This window comes from Lactuca virosa, chromosome 7 (assembly GCF_052849685.1).
Source record: "Lactuca virosa cultivar CGN04683 chromosome 7, Lactuca_virosa_CGN04683_v6, whole genome shotgun sequence".
NCBI lineage: Eukaryota > Viridiplantae > Streptophyta > Magnoliopsida > Asterales > Asteraceae > Lactuca > Lactuca virosa.
The window spans coordinates 245,292,037-245,306,125 of record NC_136432.1 but is presented as its reverse complement, the minus strand read 5'-3'; the positions used below and the strand labels follow the sequence as shown (position 1 = coordinate 245,306,125).

The following is a 14,089-nucleotide window of genomic DNA, read 5'->3' as shown; positions in this document are numbered from 1 at the left end:
TACTGTGAAGAAACCGGATTGGAGCGCCACTACACCGCACCCTACTCTCCACAGCAAAATGGGGTGGTGGAGAGGCGGAATCGGACGGTGCTGGAGATGACAAGGAGCTGCCTGAAGACGATGGGGGTTCCCGATGTCTTATGGGGCGAGACAGTGACTCACGCCGTCTATGTATTGAACCGATTAGGCACAAAAGCCCTCAAGGAAACCACACCGTATGAACTATGGACGGGAAGAAAGCTGTAACGCCCGTGTTTCTAAGATAGGCATTAATGATGATGTAATAGTCTAGGTCAACCTTTGTAACTCATTTTGAAAAAATGAAGAGGAATTATGTGATTATTATGTGAATTATGTGTTTTATGCTTAATTAATAGGATTTAATTAATTAAGAATAAAAATAAGCATCGAAAATAAATATTAGATAAAGCTGATATCTATTAAGAAAGTTGTAGTGGTCGTGACAAGGATTCCGGATATATAAAGAATACCGAAATCCGAGTTATAACGAAGAAGTTATGACCTGTCGAAGTTCCGCGACAAAACCGGCACGGTGCCGAATGACGTAAAAAGTGAGTTTTTGATAAACTACTTTTTAACATTGGTGATCTAAATGAAAGTCGTAGTGTTCGTTAAACCGAGAGTATGTATAAAAAGAACGCCCAAATCTGACTTTGTATGAGGAAGTTATAATTTTTCTAAGTTTCAGCTTAGCAGTAGACAACTAAAAACTCGAATTTTAGATCGAGTGATTTTTAGCCGACACCACCTAAACGAGAATCGAAGATCTCATCAATAGTAGTACAACGGTAAAAAGACAGATGAAAACGGACGTTGGATGAAGAAGTTATGAATTTTTAACGGATTTTCCTGTCCCGGTCTGTTAAAAATAATAATATTAAAATTAAAATCAAAATTAGCCGACGAAGTCTAAATGAAAGTTGTAGAGCATAATTTTACCTACGCGTGCATATAAAGAATGTAAAAAACGGAGCCTGTATGCGAAAGTTATGGATTTTAGAAGTTGGGGCACAAAAATCGAGAAAATCCCGAAATCCGAGAAATTTTGCATGGTCAGACTTCGGCCACGTCACCCGGATTCTCGCATGCGTTCCCCATGTCGGATTGTGATACGACCGAAGGGAGGCCCAACCGAAGCATGCCGCGTGTCGCCTCGTGTCCGAAGCAGCTCAGTCACCGATGCGCTGTGCAGCCGAGACTCCGACGCATGCCCGGTGACTCCTCGCATCCGAGGCGCTGGACCAGTCCGAAGCCGACGTGTGTTGCGCCGGTGTCCGAACCTCGCACCCTCCACCTGGCCTTCGCTACTGCTACCACCTGCCCTCCTCCGGATCCGAGCTTCGCCTATAAAAGGGAGGTTGCGAGACCTCCCGGGTATATTTTGGAAAAGTGCCATATTTCACCCCTAAACCCATATTTCTTCCATTCCAACTTCCCCCAAAGCCCTGGTATTATACCAAACACCCAAAATACGTCCCGAAGTGCCCGAAGACCCGGAAAAATTTATCTTTTCGGTTTTGAAGCCCAACCCTCGCAGAGCCCGGTTTCTCAATAAAACTCCCGGTTTTATTAGAAACGATTGTTTTAGGAAACGGAGTGCTGCCCGATTATCATTAAATCAAGTGACTGTGTAGTCACTTTTATCTTACACATAGATATGAAGTATTTTCCATAAAATATGTGCTATGTGTAATTATATTAATTGTTTATTTGAGATGACTGTTGAATAGATGTTTTATACAAGTTTTAAATTGTATATGTATTTTTATCTACAAATATGTTGGGTAAAACATGGGTAGACGAAATAGTCGATGTGTGTTAAAATGATGAGAGGCCTCGATGTTGTTGTTGTTGTTGTTGTTGTTGTCGTCTAGCGGAGTATAGATGACGACCAAGGACCTTTCTAGACAATCCAGTGGAACGCTAGCAGGTTCGCAACCTGTAGGTGTTGGTGAACTATATGTTCATTGGTGTACTCCATCCCCCTCATGGTTGCCTTTAGGACATGTATGGCTGAGGAGTCCCCTTAGCAGTAGTGTCCATCCCGATGATAATCCTTAGGCTAGGTCGCTCGTGATAGGTGTTTAGGGACGTAAAGTGAGGATAACGTGAATGGGTAATAAGAGTTATTGTTGGTTAATGAATTTAATAAATTTATTATTATTTATGGGTTGAAAACCCTATATGCTCACCAGTCTCCCAAGCCTGACCCACTCAGCTTTTTGTATTACAGGTAGTGGACCCCGAGCATAGTCGGATGATGATGAGAGATTTTTGGATTATAGGCCAGTAGTTGTAAATAACTGTTGTAAGGCTTATAATGTCTTGTTTATGCTTGTGAGCTGTATCGGAACATGACATCCCGAGGTTTTGATATAAAATGATAATATATATTTCTTTAAGAAAGGTTTTGATAAAATTTTGTCATGTTTTGTTTTGGGGACGAATTCTGCAACATCTTTTAAAAAGATTACTCTGATTTTATTTTAAAAGCATAAATTAAATCAGTCTTTTCTGGCCGAGAAATTAGGGGATGTCACAAAAGCCCCATGTTGGTCATCTAAGAAATTTTAGCTGTGTTGCTTACATGAAAGTAGCGAAGGGGCACCTTAAGAATTTGGACGATCGAAGCAAGAAACTGGTGTATCTTGGAACAGAGAAAGGCACGAAGGCTCACAGACTTCTAGACCCTAATTCAGGTTTTATGTATGTAAGCAGGGATGTAATCTTTGAAGAAAATCGGAGATGGGTATGGGAGAGTACGTCAAAGATCAAATCGACACCAGGGATGTCGTTCGCTGTTGAAGGCTTTGACTTCGGTGACGAGGTCAATAACGATGATGCTGAATGGGTGACTGATACTCCTGATCAAGAAAATGGGTCGAATATACCCGAACAAGATGCTGGGCCATCGCATAGTAATAATGCTTGGGCCAAATCACCTCAGCCCACTAACTCACCAGGCTACACAAGTCAGGACGATGCATCCGCCAATACACCACCGGGTTCACCCGATTCGCCAATCACCCCAATTTCTCCAAACCCGATGTCGACTCCAAGCAGTATATCGACCTCCACAGGTGGTGGAGCCCCCAAACGCTACCGATTGCTCACTGATCTATACGAAAACACAGAAGAAATTGAATTACCACCGGAAGAACTCATGATGGTGAGCAGTGATGACGAACCTTCAACCTATACCGAGGCTAGTCGCAAGATGGAATGGGTACAGGCGACGGAAGCTGAGATAGCCTCGATTGAAAGAAACCATACCTGGAGCCTAGTCGAACTCCCAAGAAATCGGAAGCCAGTTGGTTTGAAGTGGGTCTTCAAAGTAAAATGTGACCCGACTGGAAGAATAGTGAAGCACAACGCTAGGATCGTGGCAAAAGGCTATGTACAGAAGTATGGAATCGACTATGACGAGGTATTTGCCCCTGTTGCTAGAATTGAAACTGTTCGTGTTATTCTTGCTCTTGCTGGTTCGAATGGCTGGGGTGTTCATCACCTTGACGTGAAGTCATCTTTCCTAAACGGAAGGTTAGAAGAAGAAGTATATGTTACACAACCAGAAGGGTTTGAGAAAAAAGGTGAAGGAAATAAGGTTTACAAACTGTCAAAAGCACTTTATGGCCTAAAGCAGGCGCCCAGGGCATAGAACTCGTGTCTGGATGTTTACTTGAAAAGTCTTGGATTCAAAAGGTGCCCCCAAGAATACTCTGTATACACCAGGAAGAAGAATGGAAACACTTTAATTATTGGAGTTTATGTTGATGACTTGTTGGTGACTGCAAGTTCTACTGATGATGTGAAAGAGTTCAAGATGGAGATGAATGCAAAATTCGAAATGAGTGATCTTGGTTTTCTAACCTACTACTTGGGAATTGAGGTAAACCAACACAAGAACTCTATTTCATTGAAACAAGAAGCATATGCTAGAAACCTTCTAGCAAAGACTCGTATGCTTGAGTGTAATCCCACCAAAAGTCCCATGATGCATAAGACACAGATGACTAAAGAAGGAGATGGAGATCTGGTCAACCCCACTGAGTACAGGAGTATCGTGGGTGGACTTAGGTACCTGACTCATACCCGTCCAGACCTGGCATATGCAGTAGGAGTGGTGAGTCGCTTTATGGAGAGACCTACCATGGTTCATCTTCAAGTTGTGAAAGGGATTCTCAGGTACATAAAGGGCACTTTAGACCATGGTTTGGTCTACACAAGAGGAGAAAAGAAAATTAAGATTGCAGGGTATTCGGATAGTGATCATGCAAAGGATCTGGATGATAGAAGAAGCACAGCAGGGATGATGTTTTATGTGAATGGAAAGCTGGTTTCTTGGTCATCACAAAAACAAAGATGTGTAGCTCTATCTTCATGTGAGGCTGAATTTATGACAGCCAATATGACTGCATGTCAAGGCATTTGGCTGCGAAGGCTCTTGTGATCAATAACAGGTCAAAACATCCCACCAGTGGCAATGTATGTTGATAACAAGTCAGCTCTAGAGCTCATGAAGAACCCAGTTTTTCACGGAAGAAGCAAGCACATAGATATAAGATTTCACTTTATCAGGGAGTGTGTGGAGAATGGTGAAATCATAGTTGCACATGTAGATGGAAAGGAACAGAAGGGAGATTTACTTACAAAAGCTTTGGCTAAGGTGAAACATGAGGAAATGTGTAAGCTTATTGGTATGAAGAAGGTTGAGAACTCTGAATTAGGAGGAAAAATGTTGAAATAATTCAGAGCTGAGGGGTTTTTTCTGCACAATTTTAATTAGTATTAGTTAGTTTTTCCTCATTGAATAAATCAAAGACCACGTGTGAAGATGATTCCCTGGTCTTTAGCATGTAGCTAGGTTGTTCCTATTTTTTTATTAAGTCTTAGTTTCAATTGGAAGGCAAGTGTACGTTGTAACGTGTATCCCAGTTTATTGTTTTCTTTGTTCAGCGAATAAAAGAGCATTTTGCCTCAAATTATCCCCTGAGCCTTTACCTGTCTTCTGTGTTTTTTCTTATTCACTGTGCAGAGTTATAAAGCTGCAAATTCTTGTTTTACCCTTCTTGTCACCTAGCTGTTTTGTCCCATGTGCAGTTCCACTTTCTTGTGCCCTGTGTTCTTGGTAAAAGGTCTTTGTTATTCCTGCAAAAGACCAACATCTTTCGACCATAATTCCATGTGTGAACCATCCTCTATGTCACTTAACAGCCCCTATGATCTGGATTGAAAAGCCATGGAACACTCTATCATTCCTTCATACTTTTTTGTCCCGAAAACCCCCCACAGATAAACACAAACTATGTATTTCCTCATTGATTTTTTGGAATACGTATGATGTATGTATGCACCATTTTGGCTGTAGACCTTCGGTTTTTCTTTGCTGAAGTTTCGATTCTTGATGTTCAAAATCTATTTCCATACCTTTACGTTGGAATTTAGCTATGCATGTGTGTTGATTTGATCTTGTAATCAAGCAAGTATAGTCTTGAATATTACCCTCTTTTTCCAGCCATATATAACCCCATATGAGAACCTTTAAACGTTATTAGTTGCTTGGAAATATGTTAATAAGAATATATTAAAGTAACAATGTATGTATATATGTAAATTGGTATGTTAAAAAATGGACATCACCGGTTAATAATAAGAGTAGTGCTATGGATATGAACGTATGAGTGGTTAACAATTGAAGTTGCTAAAAATAAGGGATTAAGTGGACTCCGTTCAAGACCCTTATCAGTCCTTTATCCTATGGTCTTGAAGGGTTAAGCCAAACCTTAAACTCGAAGATGACTTTTGGATTCAACATTAAAGTTGGACATAATTGTTTCTCTATCTTGCGAGGTCTATAGAGGTCATTCTGAGCCGAATTAAGACAAAATTGAAAGAGATAAAAAATTTAGTAAATCGAGTCTAGTTTTCAGAATGTCCAGAACGAGCTCAATCGGAGTTACGGATAATGTTTTATGCTTAAAACACTGAATATGGGTCAGGCTGGGAAATTATAAAAAAAAACGTAATATAAAAGTTAGAATAAAGTTCTATTTTAAACCATATACCTTATTTGTTAATTGAATATTATTTTTCATGTTTAGGTGGGGTCTTGAGAATTTCAAGTAAGTTCAAGAATTGGAATAGAAGGAGGATTTCTTCAAGGCTAAAGGTGAGTTCATAGTTTTAACTCACTAAGGTTGCATGATTGAAACATGCAATCCGTAGATGGTAATTTGATTCACTTTAGGATGACCATTTCATTACTTGTGCTTGATGGTAATATGATATTTTTGATGCTCATATATGCTTTGTGATAATGTCATTTTATGACCTAATTGTTATGTTGCTTACACTTTGACGAACTTGATGTATATGACATGCTAGCTTAAGTTGCTTGAAATATGATGTATGGTTGTGTTTTGATGTGTTGATTATGATTATATTGCATGTTGTAATACACCATTATATTGTATGAATTACATGCTTTACTTAATGTATAAATGACATTGCGGGGTTATGCGTAGAGGGTTTGGGTAGTTCATGATCTTTGCCTAAAACCTTATCCGGATCATTGAGGGTGCCTACTAGGTTGAAATAGTACCTATAGGAAGAGCTATAGACACATCGGTTGTTAGTTGCCAGTCTTTCTAGATGATCGTGTGACACATGGTTTGTGGGCACTTCGGTGTTCGTGGGCTGGAGTGATGTTGGTCCCTCGTTCGGGGCCAGCGCAAACATCATGTGGGAATCGGGAGGTGCATCGGTACAATTGACACCGTTTGTACTGATTCTAAATGACACTGTGGGGTACTTTTACTTTGCAAAGACGGAGTAGCGAAAGTGGAGTCACAGAGTTGGTGTTTCAGGTGGAAGTTATGAGCCACTTAGAGCATTCGGCTATCCCTGCACACAAGTAGTGAACGGGGTGTTTCACTTGGGTTAGGTAGCACTAAGGGACACTTTCTATCAATCGGTTGGATAGATATAATAAAAGGTTGAACATGTAACAAAAGGTTGGTTGCATATTAAAAGGTTGAACATGTAACAAAAGGTTGGTTGCATATTAAAAGATTGAATATATAACAAAGGTTGGTTGTATATTAAAAGGTTGAATATATAACAAAAGGTTGGTTATTAATAAAAGGTTGAACAAGTAAAGGTTATCTATATGTGAAATGTGATTGTTTACATGTTATGAAAATGTAGAATTGCGGTTGAACATTTATGCATGTATGCAGCGGAATATATGATTGGTTAACTATATTATGCGGTTGTATTGCTATCTTTACTTGTCTATCATTTTTATGTTTCATCATAAAATGAATGATTGACCCATTTGGGGTTTGTATGTTTTATGTGAAACTTTTTGAACTCGCTCAGTAGGGGCTGACACTTGTATCTTTTCTCTTTTGTGCCTTATGATTGGTGCAGGCAGTTTAGAAAATTGGCCTTGGTGAGAGGGGTTCTTATGGGTAGTAGATTTATATTAACGATACCACTCTTGGACACGTTTTTGATTATTTACTTTAAAGTACTATTGTTTACATTTTTAATGGTTTGGAATTATGTTTGAATTTTTGAAGTAACGTTGTGGTTATGAAAATGTTTTGAATAAAAAAAGAACTAAGTCTTCCGCTAACGTACTCTGTTAAATGAATGTTTTAAGAAGAAAAAAACTTATGGTAAAAATCACCACGTTACAAGTTGGTATCAGATCCATGCTGTGAGTGAACTGAATACCGAGGATAGTGTTCAGACTCACAGTGTAGACTGGCTCAATTAGGTGCTCTAGGATTCTTAAGGGTGGGAGGGTGTGTGTTGAGAGTTATATGTTATTTTCTATATGCCTTTAGGACATTTATTTCTTTTCGATATAGAAGCATCCTCTCTTCTTTCTCGCGGATCCTGTAATCATTAATATCTCTCAACGTTGGGGAAATTGCTTGTGACGAACCAAATTAGTTATTGTAGAGTGTTCATAGTTTGAATAGTGTTTCGCGTATCGAGGAAATGGAAGATCATCTTACAGTGATGATTGGACAGCATGTATTCGACAAGCCTTGCAAGTTGTTTGTTTATTGTTGGTCGATGGTCGATGGCATAACAGGAGGAGATGTTTTATCATAGTCTATCGACTCTCACGGGTTATGGAATTCATAAAGCAAAATAGGTGTACCAATCTTTAATCTAAACCAGTGACACAAATAACTTTGTGGTAATTCCATAAGCAAATATATACATGTGTGAATGTTAGTATTGGGCCCGTACTATCATAAGCACATGATATATATTTGGGACTGGAGGAACCACAAAGTAACCCGAGGATCTAGTGATCAGTATTCAGAGTTAGAGTTGATGTATGTTTGGTAGACCTTTAGGTGTCGTTGTTCTCTTTTGTGCTCATTTTGATGTACCTTAAAGTCTGTTGACTTCGACGTTAGATAGTAGCGCGGTTGTAGGAAATCTAGTCTCGGTGTAATAAGATGTTTGACGTGTGTGTAATGTTTTCAGATGACCACATTTTTCCTTATGATTGTCTTCCTTTTGGAATCTAGTTGTTCGGTGTTGTTTTCAGTATGGTTTGGTTTTCCGCCAACCGGACAGAAATTCTCTGAGTTGAAGAGCATATACGTATTTTGCTTGTCGAGAGAGGGTATGTCTTACGAGGAAAAAATTATATTCTGTATTCTTTCTCCTAAAATTCCTATGATGATGGCACTCAAGTTCCTAGCACGGTGATGTGAGGTCTTCTTGACTCGTGCGATTGAGAGTTCAAGGAAGATGATAAGTCTCTTGGATACGGAGCTTGCTAAGAAATGTAGCGATGTTTTTCCCTGATGAGGTGTCCAGGGTATAAACACCACGTTAGGTAGAGATCTCATTTGACGATACTTATAGTATGGCTCCAAAGCCAAAGGATCTTTTAAATTGGTTCATTTGGTAATGAAGGAAAGGGTGACATAGCTTCATGATTTGTTTGAGTGTGAATTATTCGACCAAGTTCCTCATTTTATAGAGTGCTAGTCCAACTCGTTAAACAAAAGATGATGCATGCGGTTGGGTATCAATTGTATAAGATAAGACGTGATCAAGGTGAAGGCAAACAGGGATCTACATCCTACTTTGGTTAGGGAGTGAGAAGGTGCAACGAGGGGAAGTGATTGTGTATGCTCCCCAGTGGACAAACAGTGATACTGAAAGACTCTCCTTGGTTGAGAATTATTCATTTTGACAATCACAGCAAGTTAAGAGTCGAGTGACTTGATGATGGACAAGTGGTGAGACGATGAGTTGACGCAAGAGATGGTAGATAACATGGTTAGAGAGAGACCAAGCAGCAGGGGATAAAATGAGTCAAGCTTATTGAGTTCTAATGGGAGGACATGTATAGGTCAGAAGTGACCAAGGTGGTTAAAGACATGAAGGTTTGTTACCCTGAGTTATTCGTATCGATATCTGATTCCGAGGACGGAATCATTTTAAGGAGGGGAGAATTGTAACGACCCGAATTTGTTTTCATCAAAGATGTTAACTCATGTTAGTCGAATCTTTATTTTCTTAGGGTTAATTCGTTTTTAAGGATAGATAATGAAATAAATTAATAAAAATAGCGTTAATTAATATATAAAACAATTAGTTAAATGATAATAGATAAATGATTTCATGGAAAAAAATATATATACATGTATATATAAATAATATATATGAAGGTCAAACATAATTCAATAAAAATGGAAGGGGAGATTATCAATAAAGAAAGAAAGACGGAGGATAAATGTTGTAACTTTGTTTTAATTTACATTATATTATCATAGGTATAGTTTTAACAATAAGTATTGAAAGTTATTAAAGTGGGAAGGGTAAGTTATGTACTAAATATGAGAGTCTAAGTATTAATTACGTAACTTGAGAATTAAACCAGATTAATGTGGCCTTATGAAACGACAACTTTAAACTTTTCGCATTATATGGAGTAAAAGCCTCGTCTGTTTTTTTTCTACACTATAGCATATCATCGAAGAGTTTGCCCATCTTGTTTTGGGGCTGTTGAACTATCGACGGGAGGAAGCAAAAAAAAGGGGACGATCGTCTCTTAGGCTGCCATACTTCGGTGACAACAAGGGGAGAGATCCTGGGAGAGAGTTGAACGATAGATTTAGGGTGCGACGGGAGGTTGTTAACAACAGGAAAGAGGGTTCTCCTGCTCGACATCCTTCTGGTAAGAACTTTGTCTAGTTCTCTTTGTCCCTCTCATTTGAAATCACGTGAACATGAGGTCGTATCGATCTCATTGACAACCCGTTCTGGTGGCTGAAGTTACCTGGCATCCAAGCCTCTTCTCCTTTCCATCTTTCATGATTTTGTGAATATGTTTCTTTCGGCCATAATTCCATGTGTGAACCATCCTCTATGTCACTTAACAACCCCTATGATCTGGATTGAAAAGCCATGGAACACTCTATCATTCCTTCATACTTTTTTGTCCCGAAAACCCCCCACAGATAAACACAAACTATGTATTTCCTCATTAATTTTTCAGAATACGTATGCTGTATGTATGCACCATTTTAGCTGTAGACATTCGTTTTTTCTTTGCTGAAGTTTCGATTCATGATGTTCAAAATCTATTGCCATACCTTTACGTTGGAATTTAGCTATGCATGTGTGTTGATTTGATCTTGTAATCAAGCAAGTATAGTCTTGAATACTACCCTCTTTTTCCAACCGTATATAACCCCATATGAGAACCTTTAAACGTTATTAGTTGCTTGGAAATATGTTAATAAAAATATATTAAAGTAACAATGTATGTATATATGTAAATTGGTATGTTAAAAAATGGACATCACCGGTTAATAATAAGAGTATTGCTATGGATATGAACATATGAGTGGTTAACACTTGAAGTTGTTAAAAATAAGGGATTAAGTGGACTCCGTTCTTGACCCTTATCAGTCCTTTATCCTATGGTCTTGAAGGGTTAAGCCAAACCTTAAACTCGAAGATGACTTTTGGATTCAACATTAAAGTTGGACATAACTGTTTCTCTATATTGCGAGGTCTGTAGAGGTCATTCTGAGCCGAATTAGACAAAATTGAAAGAGCTAAAAATTTTAGTAAATCAAGTCTAGATTTCAGAATGTCCGGAACCAGCTCAATCGGGGTTACGGATAATGTTTTATGCTTAAAATACTGAATATGGGTCAGGCTGGGAAATTATAAAAAAAACGTAATATAAAAGTTAGAATAAAGTTCTATTTTAAACCATATACCTTATTTGTTAATTGAATGTTATTTTTCATGTTTAGGTGGGGTCTTGAGAATTTCAAGTAAGTTCAAGAATTGGAATAGAAGGAGGATTTCTTCAAGGCTAAAGGTGAGTTCATAGTTTTAACTCACTAAGGTTGCATGATTGAAACATGCAATCCGTAGATGGTAATTTGATTCATTTTAGGATGACCATGTCATTACTTGTGCTTGATGGTAATATGATATTTTTGATGCTTATATATGCTTTGTGTTAATGTCATGTTATGACCTAATTGTTATGTTGCTTACACTTTGACGAACTTGATGTATATGACATGCTAGCTTAAGTTGCTTGAAATATGATGTATGGTTGTGTTTTGATGTGTTGGTTATGATTATATTGCATGTTGTAATACACACTTATATTGTATGAATTATATGCTTTACTTAATGTATAAATGATATTCTGGGGTTATGCGTAAAGGGTTTGGGTAGTTCATGATCTTTGCCTAAAACCTTATCCGGATCATTGAGGGTGCCTACTAGGTTGAAAGAGTACCTATAGGAAGAGCTATAGCCACATCGGTTGTTAGTTGGCGTTCTTTCTAGATGACCGTGTGACACATGGTTTGCGGGCACTTCGGTGTTCGTGGGCTGGAGTGATGTTGGTCCCTCGTTCGCGGCCAACGCAAACATCACGTGGGAATCGGGATGTGTATCGGTAGAATTGACACCGTTTGTACCGATCCTGAACGACACTGTGGGGTACTTGTACTTTGAAAAGTCGGAGTAGCTGTGACACCATTCAAATTTTGGTCAAAAATAAATTGATCAATAAGCGTAATTGGGATGAACCAAGTGGTAGAGTTTGTAACAAGGTTTCCAAAAACATAAAGAACACTGAAATCCGAGTTATAACGAAGAAGTTATGACCAATCGAAAATCCGCGATAAAACCGGCAAAACATTGTTCAGTGTAAAAAGCGAATTTTCGATAAAAGGATTTTTAGCCTTAACAATCTAAATGAAAGTTGTAGAATATGTTAAACCGAGAACGTTCATAAAAAGAACGTCAAAATCTGACTTCGTATGAGGAAGTTATGATTTTTCGAAGTTTTGGTTTAGCAGTAGACAGCTAAAAATTCGAAATATAAATCGATCGATATTTATCCGACACAACTTAAACGAGAATCGAAGGTCTCGTCAAAAGTAGCACAACGGTAAAAAGACAGGCGAAAATGGACGTCGGATGAAGAAGTTATGAATTTTTAACGGATTCCCGTCCCGGTCTGTTTAAAATAATATTATTAAAAATAAAGTCAAAATTAGCCGATGAAGTCTAAACGAAAGTCGTAGAGTATGATTTTACCTACGCGTGCATATAAAGAACGCCAAAGACGGAGCTCGTATGCGAAAGTTATGATTTTCGCAAGTTTTTGGCACAAAAATCAAGAAAATGTTGAAAACCGGGAAATTTCGCATGAGTCACCTCGGACACGTCACCCCTCGCATGCGAGGCTTCCCCGTGTCCTCCACGTGTTCGCTCCTGGTTGGACCGCAGCTCACGTGTCGCCTTCTGAGTGGACCGCAGCCGAGGTCCAATAAGCTTCGGACACCCTCGCAGGAGCACCCCGTGGATACTCCTCGGATGACCCTCGCACCTTCGTGGAGCCTGCCCATTGGACCGAAGTTGGGTCCAATCCGAAGCTGCCAGATCCGAACCGAAGCCTCGCGAAGCCACCTGTCCGAGCCGAACCACCATTTTGCCACCTGTCCAAGACACGTGTCTCCTTCCCTCTGCTCCGGATCCGAGGCTGCGGCCTATATAAGGCATGCGAGCCTTCTCGGATGAAAGACACTTTTTCACCCCAAAACTTCCCAAAATTCACATTTTAACCCCGTAAACTTCCTCACGACCCCCAAGGCCCCGGTATCGTGTCTAAAGCCCGAAGCAAGCCCCGGAGCCCCGGAATTCTCGAGAAGTTATCCTCTATCCTGCCGAAACTCTGCCCGGTTTGAGCCGGTTTCTCGTCAAATAAACTCTTTACGGGAAACGAAACGCTGCCCGAATCACCGCTTATCAAAGTGAGTTCATACCCCTATAATTTACATTTTCAATGGTTTTTAAATGCTTTTTTTGGGGGGGGGGGATACAAGTATAACACATTAATAAATTGTGTTAATAACTGTGTGTGATAATAATCACACAGAAAGTGTCCGTATGCTTTTAAGAATTACCAAATACTTCCAAAATAACTTAAAGCCGTGTTAAATCTTAAAAGTCATGTAAACTCTGTCAAATTCTTTGAAAAATGTTTTATAAGCGATTTCAAAGTATAAATTCCAAAATCATGTTTATATATGTATAAATATATAAATAAGATTTGAAGGGCTTAGGACTAATGAATTATCTTATATCATTTTCCTTGTTTGGATGTGGAATTAGGGTTGTATTATTTGTCCGAAGGTCGTTTCCTTCTTAATTATATATATATATATATATATATATATATATATATATATATATATATATATATATATATATATATATATATATGTGAGTACAAAATGTTACTCCTTTTGGTATCATCACCTTTGTATCAGGCTGAGCAAAGGTGTTCATCCATGAGAAACCATGCTAATCAGATAGAACATATAAATTATAATAGGTATAATTTATGATTCAAAACTAAAGATACAAGTATGATTCACAACTGTATACTTTCCAAGGAAATTACCAAAATACATTCAACTATACCAAAGTTATGTATAATACCTTTAATATACGAACAACATATTAAAGAAGTAAAGATACATCA

At 38.6% G+C, this 14,089-nt stretch overlaps 1 protein-coding gene and 1 pseudogene across 1 annotated transcript; both read left to right on the top strand.

The window, feature by feature from the left end:
- The first annotated feature begins 2,554 nt into the window (after positions 1-2,554).
- On the top strand, positions 2,555-3,679 carry LOC145127682 (uncharacterized). Its single transcript, XM_079062831.1, has one exon. The coding sequence runs from the start codon at positions 2,555-2,557 to the stop codon at positions 3,677-3,679; it is 1,125 nt and encodes a 374-aa protein (XP_078918957.1).
- Positions 3,680-3,844: 165 nt separating this feature from the next.
- On the top strand, positions 3,845-4,471 carry LOC145127681 (secreted RxLR effector protein 161 pseudogene; annotated as a pseudogene).
- The last annotated feature ends 9,618 nt before the right edge of the window (positions 4,472-14,089 follow it).

What these genes read in the sequence shown, in the direction of transcription:
- LOC145127682 (XM_079062831.1), top strand. Translation starts at nt 2,555, where the DNA reads ATGTCACAAAAGCCCCATGTTGGTCATCTAAGAAATTTTAGCTGTGTT.